The sequence below is a fragment of the Typopeltis vanoorti genome, chromosome 13 (genome assembly GCF_054136105.1).
Source record: "Typopeltis vanoorti isolate ZY-2024b chromosome 13, IOZ_Tvanoo_1.0, whole genome shotgun sequence".
In the NCBI taxonomy this organism is placed as follows: domain Eukaryota; kingdom Metazoa; phylum Arthropoda; class Arachnida; order Uropygi; family Thelyphonidae; genus Typopeltis; species Typopeltis vanoorti.
Genome location: NC_143561.1, coordinates 62158862 through 62176971, shown reverse-complemented (window position 1 = coordinate 62176971; position 18110 = coordinate 62158862). Strand labels below are relative to the sequence as shown.

At 37.6% G+C, this 18110-nt stretch overlaps 1 protein-coding gene across 1 annotated transcript in view; it reads left to right on the top strand.

Moving 5' to 3' along the window:
- Positions 1-18110, top strand: part of LOC150100217 (kinesin-like protein KIF28) — a 308018-nt gene that overhangs the window by 154989 nt on the left and 134919 nt on the right. Inside the window, exon 19 of the mRNA XM_090402612.1 lies at positions 5987-6244. Coding sequence (XP_090258738.1) covers positions 5987-6244 — 258 coding nt within the window. The remainder of the gene's footprint in view (positions 1-5986; positions 6245-18110) is intronic.

Sequence of the window (18110 nt, the reverse complement as noted above, 5' to 3'; positions counted from 1 at the left end):
TAATGCTTGTGACATAGAGTGGAGTGAGATGAGTACTCTATTATGCAGCATTCAATACTCGACAGTTTATATAAAGAACTTAAAAACGTTCTCTTTTGTTAACTTACATACCAATAATGTAATTTGACATTTCTGTAGATAATTTCCAGTATTGAGATCTCATGTTTTAAAATGATTAATGAGTTTAATAAAATATAATCCTACATGTTTTGTAAGTCATCAGACTTACATCATCAGGGATATTAGCAAAAGTTGCATAGACAAGAGACTAGAAACTAGTAATTACACATAGATGTTATCAGAACTTAACAATTTATATATATAATAAATAACCAGAATAAAAACGTTAATTGAATTTCTGTATATATAGTGGAACAATGCTAGTTGCTGCTCTCACATTCTATAGCATCATGCATATCATATTCTGCATCAGCGGTAGTTAGATTTTTAATGGAAGCAGACTAAACTTGTTAAAGATACCAAGCTATTTTAAACCTGGTTTTACTCCATTTCCCAAGTAAGCAAACAGACAAATAAGTCAAGTTTGCGCCTGCACGTAATGCAAGTCTAGCTGACCCTGCAGGTAGTGCAAGACCAAGGTAACTCATGGTAAAAGTAGAATAAGCTCTGATCACTAATCTTAATATTTACCCATAATGCAAAGCACATCTCCTGGAGGAGATATATGATGCTTTGTATTAAGGGCAAGGGGCCACTACCCAGACCGGTTTCGACCTTTATTGAGGTCTCATCAGTGGGAGCCAGGCTAGAAATACCAAGATTTTAGTAATACAGAGCTTATAAGTATTTTACCAGAACAAGTTACCATAAGGTGTTTTAACCTTATTAAATAAAATATCAGGAGGAGATATAAATGTAGAAAGTATTTTACCTGGGGTATAATAAATGTTAAAGATACCAAGCTATTTTAAACCTGGTTTTACTCCATTTTCCAAGTAAGCAAACAGAAATACTTATAAGCTCTGTATAAGTACATCTCACCCAAGATTTAATTTTTTAAATCTTGGGCGAGATGTAATTTCTCAGCTTTCATCCATGAAGCTTATTTGTAAGCTTATCTGAGGATGACACCAGTTAGTTATTATTTATAGGTTTGTTTGTATTAGGAAGTTATTACGAAATCAAACCTATGTTTAATAAGTTTGATTTCTACTGCAGCTTAATTGTGAAATTCGCACATGCCACGTGCACACACACACACACACAATTACTTGGAATGTCTTGATGCGTCGCTGAACTGGGAGCTTGAACGAATATATTGTGTTTCATTAAGTTTGTATGGTATTTTGGGTGCATGTTTCTTGTTCGTAGTATGTCCTTAGAGCTCTTTTCAGGCTGTTGTAGTTTGTAAGGTGTCTATATTCAAAAGGTAATTTGTTTGTCATGTCTGGGATGTAGAAGTTTTGAGTGGCCTTTCCGAAGTGATTATTGTATTTATATGTGATATAATTAGTTGTCTGAGGTCTTATTATACGGTATGTATTTCTGACTGTCCTATAGTTTGCATCAAAATAATGTTTTAGCAAAGCTGCATAGTGACATAAGTGTTTTGCTGTCAATATTTTATGTTCTGACATTGCAGTATATATAAAGTCGTTATTGTCTCTTTGTTCCCAAAAGATCAGTTTTATCATTTTGTACTGTAATGACATTAATCTATTTAGTTTGTAGGGTGCACAGAAAGCATATGTTGTTATAGCATATCTTAGTATATTTTGGTATAGTACTTTGTATATTAGTGTTTTTAGGCATGTGGGAACTATGTTTTTTAACCTGTAGAGTTTGCCAGTTATTGTTCGGAGTTTGTTGTGTAGATGGTTTATGTGGCTATTCCAGTTCATATCTGATAATAGTAATAATACATAACTAGAATTGAATGTAAATCGAAATTGGCATATGGAGAACTTATAAAACTATTACAAAAGGATAGGATCACTGATAGGATTCCCAGTGGTCTGTTTGTGGCATTCGTAAAAGACTTCATCACCCAAAATTATTTTTAGTAATTTACTTATGTACTGTAATAAGTGATGAACATATTAGACAAGGGAACTTCATATATGGTGGTATATTTAGATTTTGCAAAGTCTTTTGGTAAAGTGCGACACAGCAATTTGGTAACTAAATTGGAGCAAATGGGATTGGATGTTAGATTAGTGAGTTGAATAAGTGACTGGCTGTGAGATAGGTATCAGCAAGTTGTGTATGTGGATCAGTGGCAAATTCTCCATGCTTGCTGCCAAGCTCATTAATTGAGAAAGAAGTACTATTTATTTGTTAATAAATGCATGCATTTATAAGCTTTCCATTTAGGCGTTTATTTTTGTTAACAGCTTGCTCGGTAATAATTGAGCTTTACATTGTGTATTGAAGGCCGATGCTTGCTCGTCTAGTCAAAGCTACCTTGACTTGCTCGGTTGTAGGAGCTTACAGGTCCTCACAGCAGCACTGTGATTTCATGTGTGCGCATAGCCATTTCACGTCGTCTCACTCTGTTGCTTAAACCACAGGCCATATGCAGTCAACGTAGCCCTAGCCAGTGAGCTTCAGCAGCCTTTACAAGTATGTGTGTTGCTTGGGAAAATTCAATTACAACCAAGTTTTTATGACGATGTTATTGACATGTTCATAAAGAAGAACCGTAGGGTAGATGTATTCAAGTAGCTAAATTGAAAAATATAGAATATCATTTGTAAAATAAATGTTGTATTTGTATGATTAAATGTACATAACTTTCTAAATATATAGTTTTAAATGGTCAGTATAGGTAACCCTCTTATAACGCGGTACTTATACAACGCGGTCTACAAATTGTAGTAACCCTTGTTCAATGCAGTACTTATATGACGTGGTTTTGACAAAAACACAGTCTAGAAATTGTAGTAATCCTTTATCTTTTCATATATTTTCACCACTCTACTTAAAAATCAAATTTTATCTTCATTAAATTTGTGTCTGCCCATATCGCGCAGGTAGTTATAAGTAGCGAATTTATATTAAGGGAAACACCCTTTAGCACGCATGTACGTCAATTGTATATTGTATAAAGTGTTTGTTGTTGAAAATTGTCATCGTTTTCTGCCAGGAAAGTGCATTAAAAATCATAAGTGTGTTATCTCAAGCTGAGCACTTTATTTTCTGGTGAGTTACATACATAATTAATATGTAATGCTTTTTTATGTAAAATAATTATTTTTATAGTAATGGCCACCATTTGCATTGAAAGGGAAAAAATAAATATTGAAAAGAAAATTCGTCTTGAAGAAAATTTCTCTCGAAGAAAAATAATTAAAATCATGGATCGGTTGAAAAATGGAGAAAAACCAGTTGTTGTAAGGACTTTGAATTTAAATGAATCAACAGTTCAAACAATCAAACACAATGAACATAAAATCCGAAAAAGTGTTTATTGCTGGATCAACGGTAAGTGCAAAGCTCGTTGCTCATGTACGCAATTTTCTAAGAGAAAAATGACACAATCTCTAATGATTTGAAAGAGGATGCACTCAAAAGAAAATTCCTTTGGATGGAAATCTTATTAAACAAAAAAACTCTCAAAGTTTATAAACATTTATAATGCAGACCAGGTGTTCAATGCTGATGAATCCAGGTTATATTGGAATAAAATGCCAAAACGCACCTATATTTCAAAAAATGAAAGATCAGCTCTTGGATTCAAAGTTTCCAAAGACAGAATTACTCTACTGTTTTGTAGTAATGCATCAGGTGATTACATGACTAATGTTTATTAACCGATTCTCAAATCCTCGTGCTATGAAAGATTAAAATATGCACTTATTTTTATTTTGCCTGAAACATTTATGCATTGCGTGCAATGAAGCTTAATTACAATTTGTAATTTTTATAATTTTAAAAATTATAAAATTATAAAAATTATTTGTGTCATAGTTTATATTTTCTTAACTTACATAAATTACTTGAATTAAATAAAAATATATTTTTGTTGGATATGTCATTGTTGTTTATATAATTTAAAAAAAAAAAAAAACGATTTTGGAACATAATCCTACGTTTTGTATGTTATCTGAGTCTCGCATAACATGATTTAGATAATGCGGCATTTCTATGGAACCTCACATCTGCGGTATACAAGGGTTACCTGTAATTCATTATTCCGATAATCAGATTTCAATCACACCTCTCACTCCCTGAATGATAACAAGAGCAAGCATGAATTTCAAGACCAGCATTCGTCCCTGATGTGGATGCAGTACTCTGAAAAAGAAAGTCACTGGTGGCGTGCCAGAGGGGTGTAGAGCCTTGTTGCATCCTGATATGTTATGGTTTGCTTTGTTTTCATTCTTTGCATTTCTTTTTTTGTCTTTCCATTGCTGACATGCACAAGAGTAAGTTGGATGATCTCCCTGACAGTTGACACATTTAGCTTTTTTTTGCACAGCAAGATTTGTTATCATGTTCTTTACTACCACATCAGGCACAAGTGGTAGAACCACGACAGTTTGGGCATGTCCATATCTCTGACATTTAAAGCATCACAGTGGGTTAGGGATGTACATTCTAACAGGACAGCTCAGATACCCTGTTTTTATAGATGTTGGAGGTTTAGGTTTATCAAAAGTAAGGATGATGTTCTTGGCTGGAACCAGGCGACCATCCCTACTTATCAGGATGCGCCTCATACCCGTCGCTCCTTGATCTTTTAGTTCTGAACATATCTATTGATCAGCAACATAAAGGAGATCCCATTCTGATATGACTCCTCTATATGATTGAGTGTTTTATGATATATTACTGTAATTTCTATTCCACCCATTGTTGTGGCTCTCAGGTTTCTCAGAATGTTTTTGACATAGAATGTTTCCACAAGGACATCTCCAGAACACAATTTCTTAACAGTTTTGGGAGGTCTTGCCAATCCTTCTAAACCCTTTTGAATAAAGAAGGGTGACATTTTCCCTATTGGTTTTTTACCTGTAGCATGAATGATTAATGAAATTAATTTCATTAATCATTCATGCCTGAAACATTTGAGGATGAAGGATTCATGCTCAAGGAGTTTTTGGTTCGTCATCAGAGCCCCCCCACCCACCATGGAGCCACACATGGATGCTCACTGCCTAGTAAGCAATGACTGTGCTCAGAAGTGGAATGCCAGGGCTACCCTGGATGCTATACCAGCACTACAGCAAGCCTAGAATCCAGATCCCCAGACCATGGGGTGAGAGACTTACTGCAACACAATTGTTGATCCTTGCAGGCAAGCCCGCTAGCCAATTGATCCTGGCTGGGCCATCCAGGACTGCCCGTCTTGCCGAAGCAGGGGCCAAAGTAGTGCAAGACTACCAAGATCCCCCTTTCCGGATGTCCACAGGTCACACTGCACGGCAAACACGTGGCAGCACATTGGATCCCAGTGATGGTGGTCTGGAAAAAGGATAGTGAAAAAGACTCAGGAGAAGTAGAGCAAAGAAAATGGGAAGAAAAGCAAAGGAATAAAGGAAGAATGAAAAAGGCCAGTACCATCACTGGGAGGTTCCCTCCACCATGAACATGTGTGCCCCCTCATGGGGGGGGGGAAACGGCTCTAGAAGCAGTATTGATTTGCCTGTCTGTGGAGTATCTAATCACAGTATGCTTAATATATTTACCACTAGGTTTTGAACTAAATGAAATGGAACTCAAAAAATCTTATAATGCAACTGCCTCAGCACATACTCCTAAGGGTTACTTTAATGGATATAACACTCTGTGGGATAGTGCCAACATGAATAGACGAGGTGATATCATTGAGTGAATGCTCAATAACCATTACCTCTCCCTTATTAATAATGGAGCAAATACCTTCTGTCACATGCCTATCCATTCTTATTTGGCAATCAATCTTACAGTATGCTCCCCTTCTGTATTTCCACTGCTCATATGAGATGTTGATGAAAACGTATGGAAACGATAATTTCCTCTTATAAGTACTATGTCTTCACAGGAACCATGTCCTCCTACCCAGATGTTCACGTGGAAAATGTACCAGGATGACTGGAATACATTTTCCCATCTTGTGAAATTTAATACTGAAGCTGTCAGCCAAACACCCATTAATAAAGCAGCGAAGCATGTCGCAGATTGTATTGTCCATGCAGCAACTGCAGCGGTCCCAAAACATCATCCTGATTTCCACTCTGTCCAAAGTCTTGGTGTAACCAAGAGTGCCAAGCAGCCAAAAAAGATCAAGATAGAGCATTGGGTATTTTTCATAGATACCCTACCACAACAAACTTAATAGCATTTAAGTGTGCTCACGCCAAAGCACATCATGTAAGACATCAGAATTAAAAACAATCTTGTATCCAATTTACATCATCAATTAATCAAATAACCAGTGCAAAAATTATCTGGGATAAAATCTGGAAGATGAAAAGTAGATACAGGACACATCAATTGTGTACCTTGGAACATAACTGATGTGTTATTGCTGATCCCAAAGCTATTGCAGACACTTTGGGCAAAAACTTTTTCAGAATCTCAGCAACAGCCTCAATATCCTCCTGAATTTTTAATATTGAAAGAGCAGCAAGAGAAACAGTGATTAAGCTTTTGTAACCAAGGGCATAGAGCTATACATTCAGCCATTTGTTAAAGAGGAACTCAAAATCCTTTTGCTATCTCATCCTAGCACAGTTAGCCCTGATACTATCCATTATGAGATGATAAAATATCTCTTGTCTTCTATGGATCTTCTTCTCTTACTATACAACAGAATATTTACAGAGGAAGAGCTTCCAGACTCTTGGCATAAGTTGATTGTCATTGCTCTCCCAAAGCCATGCAAGGATCCAATCCAGGTCAACAATTATTGTCTCATTGCTCTGACTAACTGTCTTTGTAAGGTCTTGGAAAAGATGGTAAATGCAAGGCTTCTTTGGTACTTAGAAAGCAACGAACTTCTGAAACGAGAATCTGTGGTTTCAATGTTCTTTGATATGGAAAAAGCCTATGACACATTCTGGAGATATGGCATATTAAAGGACCTGTTTAATCTTGGTCTGAGGGATTACCTTCTTCTTTTTATTAAGAACTTTCTCTCCAGCCTTGTGTTCCAAGTCCAGGTGGGTAGCATATTATCTTGACCATATCATCAAGAAGAAGGCGTTCCTCAAGGCTCTGTCTTAAGTGTGAGCCTCTTTGCTATTAAAGTGAACTCAATTACTGAACAGCTTCCTCCAGGTAGGCAATTGTCTTTATGTCGATGATTTCACAATATGCTGTCGCTCCTGCAATATGCAAGTCATTGAAGAACAACTTCAACAAGCAATTGATTATATCTCTTCATGAGCTCTTTGCCATGGATTCAGATTATCTGCTGAAAAATTTATCTGTGTACACTTCTGCTGAGTCACAGTAGCTCAGTCAGTATAGATGAAGCCCTTTGGTTGGAAAGACATGGGTTCAATTCCCATCAGTGACGTGAGGAACCGTTATCTGGTTCGACAAAAAGTGAGTTATCTGGTCTCATATTGAGGTGTTTTTTTTTTTTTTTTAACTCGGAAACTTGGGTTTTTCGTCCCCCAGAACAGTCAAACTGGCCTCGTGAACACACATGGATTACAGTCATGAATACGTTCCGAGCCCGGATAAAATTGGGGATTGGAGAAAGCAATGGTGAAAACTTTTACCCTGTAAAAATCTCACCAAGAATGCTTTGTGGGTAAGCCTACAAAGTCACATAGGGTTGGAAACGACTGAAAGGGATAAACCACCACCACCACACTTCTGCTGGAAATGCACTCTCCACCCTGATCCTGATTTAATAATCGGACAAGCTAGTATCCCTTTAGTTCAAGGCCAAGTTTCTAGGATTTATCTTTGATAGAAGCTCACTTTCTTTACATGCACGTATACACACACACACGTGCACGTATATACACACACACACACACTGTTATCTTTGGGATAAATGCAAAAAACATCCTCTGCACTCTATCCTTTACTGAATGGGGTGCTGATCGATGTTTGTTGCTCTGCATTTATCGTGCGCTTGTATGTTCAAATCATGATTATGGGTCCCAGATGCACAGTTCTGCATGGGAAAGCACACTCCTGTGATTAGACCCAGGTCCATCAATTAGCTACCGGTGCTTTTGGCACATCACCCATTCAAAGCCTTTATGTTGAATCAAATGATTGCCTCTATCACTTAGACGAAAATATATGTCTCTTGATTATGCCCTTAAAATAAAATCCCTTCCAGATCACCCTACATGGACTAGTCTATTTTCTCTACATTGGGAGGTCCTGCATCATGCCAGACTGTAATTTGTCCTTTTGGTATGCTTATTAAAGAGGCTATGGAAACTATTGACATGAGTGCTGATTACCCACATCAAACAAACACAGCATTCCTCCATGGCAGGCTTGCACTCCGTCCTGCAGCCTCTCACTTTGTCAACTATAGAAGTCTTATACACCTTCATTTGCCTACTTTTAATTGTTCAATGCACACAGAGCAGCCCACTCTGATTTCTTGCCCATCTGACCTAATGGTTCAAGATCAGAGATCTTTGTTGGCTGTGCTGCTGTGTTCTTTAACATTATAATCTCTAATCAGATCCCACTCAATTGCAGTAACTTTACAGCAGAATTGCATGCCATTCAACTCGCACTTATGCATATCAAAGAAAACTCCTACCAGAAATATATAATTTCTACAGACTCTTTGAGTTCTTTACAGGATATCTCCTCTCTGGTGTATAATCCACATTTATTGCTTGGTGAAGTGCTTCAACTCTTGCACAAAATAAAGACCCTTAATTTCGATGTTTGGTTGTGTTGGATTCCCAGCCACATTGAAATTAAGGAAAATGACATTGCAGATGCAGCTGCTAGATCAGCTCATACTTTCTCAACCTAATGTTTGACGGTCCCTTATACTGACTACACACAGGTTATAAAGTCAAAGTTAATTGCACAATGGCAATTAATGGCAGGAAGCGCTGACGAACAAATTACATGAGATTAAGCACTGGCAGTTTAGTCAACATAGGAACAAAAGAGATGAAGTTGTTCTTTCTAGGTTCTGCATAAGTCAGTTATCTCACACATTCTTATTTACTGAGGGCTGATGACCCATTTATGTGTGGGAAATGCAACAGCCGTCTTACCATTAGTTGTAGAATAGAAAGGGGGGATGGTAAATCCCTTTATGTTTTTATAGCTGGGTACGAAACTTGGATCGAAATCCATAGAGTTTCATGCCGAAAAAACTATCAGCGAGCCCTAGTGTAAATGATCACTTGGGTAGTACAACACCAGGGCAACTCCATGCAAAGGTGGAGCAAGCTCCATCACTAACTTTAATATTCTCTCATAATGTAAAACCCAGTTCCTAAGAGATGTATATATATATTGTTTTATATTATGAAAAGAGGTCACTACCCAGACTGGTTTCAACCTTTTTTGAGGTCTCATCAGTGAGTAGGTAGACCTGGAATAAAGTGAACACGAACTTATACACCTCTACTATCGAATTGCCGAAGTGGTGTACTCCTATATTTATTGTTAATTACTAATTTAATAATCCGAAAGGCTATTTTACTGGTGAATATGTTAATGGAAAGGGGGGATGGTAAATCCCTTTATGTTTTTATAGCCAGGTACGAAATGCTGATCAAAATCCATAGTTTCATGCAGAAAAAACTATTGGCGAGCCCAAGTCTACTACCCAAGTGATCATTTACACTTGGGCTCGCCGATAGTTTTTTCGGCATGAAACTCTATGGATTTCGATCTGAGTTTCGTACCCGGCTATAAAAGCATAAAGGGATTTACCATCCCCCTTTCTATTAACATATTCGCCAGTAAAATAGCCTTTAGGCTTATTAAATTACCATTAGTTGTATTCTGGTGGAGTGAAGTGTGCACTTTGCACCAGAGAGAGAGTATACATCGTTAATAATAAACTTTGTACATGTGTTTTACTTAATCGTTTATGTTCTAATAAGTTTGTACATGTGTTTTACACTATTCACTATTTTATCTCCTTGTAAGTATTTATTTATTTACTTACTTACCTACCAACACCCAATGTACTACTGTAACCCATGTCCTGTCACCTCTCCAGTATGACATTTGCTGTCCTTGTGCCATAAAACCCTAAATTAATCACATATATCTCTTTCTCACAGAAGTCCTCATAAGATCTAGAGGGGATAATGCTGGGTATAGAAACAACGGCATTTATATGCTATATACTAATACCAGGAGTATTCGGAATAAGGGAGAGGAATTGGTGGCGCAGATAGCATCAGCCTGGCCAAAAATTATTGGGATCACTGAGAAGTGGTTGACAGAAGAGGATATAATAACAGTTATAGAAGTCGCTGGGTACAGCATTTTTCGGCAGGATAGGAAGGGAAAGCATGGTGGTGGTGGAGTACTGCTTATGATAAGTGACGACCTATATCCTCTAAGAGTGGAGACTTTGGAAGGCAGTGACACATTAGCACACCCAGGGAGGGGGGCTGAGGGGTCCTGGTTCCCCCCCAAAAGAAAAAGGAAAAAAGACTAGAACATTTTATAAGAATCTTTTCCTAATTAAAATTCTTTTTTTTTTAAATTTATGTTGTGTCGTCTTCTATTTCTATACTACTTATGAATTAGCGGTCACATAAGGTGGGAATATCCTCTGGCTCTGGAATCATGGTCGTTGTGAACGCAATGCAAACGAAGTAGTGCTTGGGTGATACTTTGTTTGCTCAAGCTGGGCCAGAGATCATGCGTATCATGTGTTGGCGATCACTGCAGATGCTCAGTCATAAGTTATATGCAATGCGTAGTGTGTATTCTCAAATCTCAAATCGTCTACTTAACTCCCCCCCTCCAAGATTAAATCCTGAGTGCGCCACTGCAGTGACACTAATGATTTTGAGTACAGAGGTACAGAAGATGGGGACCAGGAAATGTTTAGACAGTTGAGTTTGGCAAGTGCAAGAAGAATGATGATTGTTATGGGAGATTTTAACTACAGTAGTATAAACTGGGGAGAGGAAGATGTACGTAGCAATAAGGGAATGGAATTTCTAGAATTCTTGAGGGACAAGAAGAGTATTAGACACAGGCCAGAAGAGTGATTAGTATGGTAAGGAAGATGAAACTGCAATATGTGAGGAGATTAGCCCTAAGATTCAAAGAAAATCCTAGGGAATTTTTTAGATATGTGGCCAGTAGGAGGAGAAATGACTGTGGAAGAATGATATTGTGGGATAAAAAAATGGGAATAGAGTGACTGATGCAAAGGACATAGTAGAATTGTTCAATGACCACTTTATTGGAGTATTTCATCCGGGAGGAGTCGGTTTTAATGCTAGAAGGATAGGGCAGGTTCAAGGTATAGAGGTACAGGAGGAGAGTGTGTTTCAAATACTGAGTACTATGGATGTTAGTAAAGCCTTAGGACTGGATGGTATTTCACCACGAGTTTTGAGAGAATGTGCTAGGGAACTGACAGTGCCTTTGACCTGGCTTTTCAAATGAAAGTCTGGCTACTGGAAAGGTGCCCATGGAATGGAAGGAAGGTAAGATAGTGCCATTGCATAAGGGCGGTAGCAGACTGGAAGTGTCTAATTATGGACCAGTTTGTGTGTCATCATTAGTTAGTAAGATCTTGGAGAAAGCAGTGAAGGACCGTATACAGCATTGGGCAGATGAGGGTAATGTTATCTGTGAGAGTCAACATGGATTTGTGAAGGGGTACTCTTGTTTTAGCAATACGCTAGCCTTTTATGATAAGGTTACAAGAGCATTAGATGAGGGAAAGGCATATACTGCCATTTTCTTAGACTTGGCGAAGGCATTTGACAGGGTGCCACATGATAAGCTGATATTTAAGTTGCAGCACATGGATCTGGATGTCAGATTGGTCAACTGGATTCAGGATTGGCTGTCCGATAGGTATCAGAGAGTTGTGTATGGTGGGGCAGTTTCAAGGAAGCAGAGGGTTATAAGTGGGGTCCTACAGGGCTCAGTGCTGGGACCTATATTGTTTAACCTTTATATCAATGACATTGCCAGTGGATTGCAGGTGGGGGGATGTTCAGTTGTTTGCAGATGATGCAAAACTGGGATGGATTATTAGTAATAGTGCAAATGTTGCAGCCCTGCAAAAGGATTTGAATAAGCTAGTTACATGGGCAAATGAATGGGGGGTGTCGGTTTAATGCAGCAAAATGTAAGGTCTTGAGGTTTGGGAAACATCGATGGGACACTGCATACTCTATGGGAGGAGTTATACTGGAGGAAGTAGAGGAGACAGGAAATATGGGGTTGATGGTTGATAGAAACCTGAAATTTAGGGGACATATTACAAAGGTTGTGAAGGTAACACAGAGGATTGCTGCAATAATGAGAAGAACGCTGACCTGCAGTGATAAAACAGTTATCATTCCGTTGTATAAGACCCTGATCAGACCACACTTGGACTATTGTTCTCAGATTTGGTCCCCAGGATTTGAAGGGGATAAATTAACTGTGGAAAGGGTACAAAGGTGGATAACAAAGATGGTTTCAGGACTATACAATGATAGTTATGAGGATCGGCTGAGGGAATGTGGACTGCAGAGTTTGGTGGATAGAAGGAGAGGTGATATGATTGAAACTTCTAAACTGTTGAGAGGTGGTTACAGGGTTGACACTGGGGAGTTCTTTCGCTTGGTTGAACAGCGGGAAGGAGTGATGACAAGAGGCCATCCCTGGAAGTTACGAAAGGAAACTGTGAGCAAGAGGGTGAGGAGTGGTTTCTTTGCATGGAGGGTGGTTGAACCATGGAATGCATTGCCTGATGGAGTGGTGAGAGCAAGAACGGTCAGCGAGTTCAAGGAGTGGTATGATAGACTTTGTGTTTCTTAGGAGGGGGGGTGGGGGGGACCTCCCCTCGATAGACTTTGTGTTTCTTAGGAAGGCCAATTATCATCAGTAATAATATTGATGATGATTGGCCACCACCTAAGTGATCACATTATGGTATCACTTAGACCAGGCCTGCACAACTTGATTGTCTTTGAGGGCCAAACCCAACTTGCACCACCTGACCAAGGGCCAGATCACTTCAGACCTTGAATCTTAGACTAGTCCACTGCAGCTAAACTTAAGTAAATTTGTTAGTAGGTCTACAGTAAATACTAATTAATATGCATATTTAAATTTTTTAGTGAGTTTCAATTAAAATATAATCAAAATTATTTACAAACAGATATAGCTGCAAAATTTCTCAAGAAAAACCACTTAAACATAAACACAAAGTTTACTAATAATTTCACTGAGAATATCACACTTATTCTCAGTGAAATATCAGTGACTGAATGTCACATTGTGACATTCAGAATGTCACAATGTGACACATTGCATTTCTTTGTTGCCACTATTTTTTTCTACCCACCCACTATTGAATGATATTCTGTCGACAAGTTAAGAAATGTGACATATCCCCCTTAGCAAGTTGATTTTCAAACAAACTGAATTTCATTTTGAATGCCTTTATAAGAAACAAACTTATTTTTTACTTGAAGCTGTAAGTTAAGGTCATTCAAGTGACCCCAAATGTCATGCAAGAAAAATAAATCTTGATTCCATTCTTCATCCATTATTTCTGGGAATTTTTCCATATCTTCTTGAGATTCCAAAAATTCAACTAGTTCATTTTTTAGAACGACAAAGCATGACAAAACTTTACTGCAGCTCAACCAACGTACATCAGTGTGGTATATTAGAACCCCATACCAGGCATCATTTTCTTCTAGAAACGCCTGTAACATTCTGTATTTCAAACCCCGAGCTCGAATATAATTGACCAGAGCAAATACTACTTTAATCACATGATCAAACTGCAAAACCTTTGAGCATAACACCTGCTGATGAATTAGGCAGTGAAATTTTGTCAATGGCTTACCTGCATACTGTTCAATAAATATTACAGCACCAACATTTTTTCCACAATAGATGGAGCACCATCAGTGCAAACTGCCACTAAATTCTTGAAATATAAGGATAGTTTTTTGGTTATACACAACTTGACATTTTCTGCAATCTCCTTTCCTGTTGTTCTTCCTTTCATTGAACACAAACCAGCAAGCTCCTCTGTCACCTCAAAATTCTTATTAATGCCTCTTACATATATTAAAAGCTGTGCAGTATCTTTCACGTCAGTACTTTAATCCATAGCAAGTGAATAATAGACAAATTCACCAGCCGATTTTTGCAGGTTATCTTTAAAATCCTTGGCAATATCAGCCACCCTGTGCTGAACAGTCATACGGGACAAAATGATATTTCAAAATTATTTTTCTTATCAGGACACAATTTGGAAATGGCAGTCATCAGATACTTTTTTATCAACTCTCCCTCAGTAAATGATTTGCCAGCACAAACTATTTCTTGTAATATTTTTAAGCTTACCTTTGTGGCAACTTCATTTGCAGATGTCACTTTTTTTAAAGGCTTGTTGCTCACTGCTAAGGACTTTCAATAACTTTGCTGCTTTTATTTGCTTTTCACTTGCATTCAACTTGCCAAGGTCAGGATGTTTTGATTCAAAATGATGTCTCAGATTGTACTCTTTCGGCACAGCGACAGATTCCTGGCAAACAATGCACACTGTTTTGTCCTTGAACAACGTAAAAAAATATTTGTTTGTCCACTCAGGGTTAAATGCTCTATGTTCCGAATCTATTTTACGCTTTTTACTCAAGCTCATTGTGTTGAAATTGACAATATTAATTGCAAAAAACTAATGACGAAAACTCACAATAATTTAGGTTATGATAACAGTTATGTGTAATGTATTGCTCCAGCTATAATCAACCACTACACTGCCAAAGCGGTCAAGGCACTGCCAACTTTGTGTAATACGATTCGTTCTCGTTCGTAGACATGAAGTCGTTATCAGGGAGCTGTAACTTTGAGTTTCCCCACAGCGACACTAGTGCTAACAAAACCTCGAAGCGATTGTAATAATTTGTTATTAAATACAACAGTGGGAATAACTCCAAATGCAATTTATTGTCGAGTTGAAAGAAACATGATTGTGACATTAATCTCATGAACCTAAACATGCAGAGTCTTAATAAAAATTTAATTCAAATCATCTAATTTCATATTCCCCAGTATGATTAATTAATTTCAATCAGGCAGATGGACCAAAATAAATAGCATTGCAAGCTGTATGCAGCCCGCGAGCTGCATCTTACCATCTCACCAAGATGGTAAGATCTGATACGATCATTTATAATAACATTCTTTGATGAGATGAACATATCCAAGATTCTTATGTTTCCTCCGTTATGTACTACCTAAGGTAGTTGCCTCAAAAACTCAAGAAATTTATTCTCGTTGCTCTCGGATGTCATCTCTTCATTCCACTCTATATTACTATAATTAAAATTACTCATAATTATTACCCTTTTCTTATTTGCCAGGCTATTTCCTTCTCACTACTCTCCAGATTATCATTCCAATAGTAACGCTCAATATATTCCATCCTGTCCACCTGTAACTCATACTATACTGCTTCAAAACTATTGACACTATTTGTCTCTTACATCTCCACCTTGGATAAGCATAACTCCTCATCAAGAGCACTCCTCCTTTTCTGCTCTTCTATCTTCATGAAAAACATCGTACGCTCCCCTTCTATTCCTATCAGGATGTTATCCTCATTCAACCTCATCTCACTTATTCTGACAGTTTTTGGGTGATTGAACTCAATCAAGTACAACAGTTTTGTTTCCCTTATGTCAGATAATTATTGCATTTATATACAAACAATACAATAGCTAATTTCATTTCAAAATCCACTTCTCAGATGTGACTCCTCCATGCCTCTCTTGGCCATTCTTCACCTCTCCATTGCTCTCTTTCACCACCAATCCTGCAACTCATCCCACATCCCAGATGATCTTTTTCCTTTCTTGTCTGCTCACACATTCACTTTTTAATTCACATTCACACATTCACAAGTAGTCTCTCCCTGTCTATCCCAACTTTTCCATTTTTATGTCTCTCTCTCTTGTGTTCCTGTCCTCCCATTTCCTTTATTCACACTACTCACCTCTTCTATCTTACTTTCCTGCTCTTATCTCATCACATCTTCAATTGACTGCATTCATTACTTTTCCTTCTGAAAAATAGTCTCCAGCTGACTCATACTAAAATCATTTAAATGCAATCGACAGTAAATTGAAAAGACCTGGTTTGCAGTAGAAAAAAATCATCTTTTGTCAGGACAATGCACCTGTCCACAAAAGTGTTTGGGCAATGGGAAAATTAAGGGATCTGCACTATGAATTGTTGGAACATGCACCCTATTCCCCAGATTTGGTTCTCTCTGACTTCTGTCTCTTCCCAAAACTAAAACTCTTCCTTGCTGGTCAGCAGTTTTCTTCGAATCAAGAGGTGATTGCAGCTGTAGAGGGGTATTTTGCAGATCTTACTGAGAACCACTACAGGGACAGAATTATGGCACTGGAGCATCGCTGGAATAAATGTATTAGTCTTAAGGATTATGTTAAAAAATAAAAGTAGTTTTGAAATTATAAATTCGTTTTTTCATTGTTAGGCCAAGAACTTTTCAGACCTCCCTCGTACATAATCCTTCACTGGAATTCACACAGTGTCATTTGTAAATGGGAGTGGGCAGGGTGACAACACATTAGTGAACTGAACTTTGGTAAATGCCATAATAAAAACAAAGGATAAAGTTAAACTTAAGATACAGTAAATTGCCAACTTATCAAAAACAACTACAAAAATCACACAAATGAACATTCATGCTAACATAAAGCTTGATATCATATATATGTAATTGTATATATTCACACACAAAAACTCCCTCATAATTCTAAAAACTTATCCTTTTGCATATCTTATCCTGTCTCTATTGATTTTCGCATAAAGTAAATTTAGTTTGTTAAAGAATAATGCCTTTAGATCTTGTCGATTTATAATGGTTTTTACAAATTAGTTACATCTCGCACACATTATATCATACATGATTACTTCTTCTTAAGTAGCTTCTCAAATTTTGAAGTTAGCAGTCATGGTATGCCAGGCTGTCCATTCCTCTAACATCTTTTTAATCTTGTCACCCATCCATTTCTTTAAATCTTCAACATAAGAAATTCTTGGTCTATCAGGAGAACCCCTCTCTGATTTTCTCTCCAGTATTTTCCCAGCTGATCCTTTTAATATGTATTTGCCATCTTTATAAGGTCTTCCATGAGCACTGTTTTCCCATCAACTTTAGTACCCCTGCATTAGTTTTTCTCTTTCCAAGATTTCTTGGAAAGAGTACCACATCTCAAAGGCCTGCAATTTCCCAATTATGGATTTTGTGTATGATCATGTCTCATATCCATAATTCAATGGAGACCTTACATAAGATTTTATTATTCTTATTATAGTCTATTTATTTATTCCTCAGGTTAGATATTCTTGATTTTATTTCTATAGCTGTTGTTCCATATTTTGCCATCATTACTTGTGAATAATTATGAACTTTAATATTTTGTATGAATTCAATTGATACTTAAATTTTTTTTTTTTTAACACAAAGGCTTCTGGGAATGATGCAGAGGACACTGACTTGTAGAAGTAGGGAGATTCTTGTTCCATTGTATAAGGCTTTGATTAGGCCACACACAGGACTATTGTGCCCAGATTTGGTCACCTGGTTTTCAGAAGGATGAAGAGAAGGTGGAGATGGTCCAGAGGTGACTGACTAAGGTAGTTTCTAACCTCTAGAATGTAGAGTATGAGGAAAGATTGTCAAGATGCAACTTGCAGAGTCTGGTGGACAGGAGGAAGGAGGAGGGGAGAGAGAGAGAGATATGTTAGAGACCTAAAAGTTATTAAGGGGTTGTTATAGGATCAATGCTGGCAAAGTTCTACAAAAAATAGTAGGAGATCAGGGGAGAACCAGAGGTCATTCCTGGAAGCTGTATGAGGTGGGTGCGAGTAGCAGGTTTTTTTCATGCAGAGTTGTGAATGATTGGAATGCCTTGCCTGAGAGTGTGGTGTCTGCAGATAATTTGAGTGTGTTTAAAGCATGGTATGATGAGCTGTGT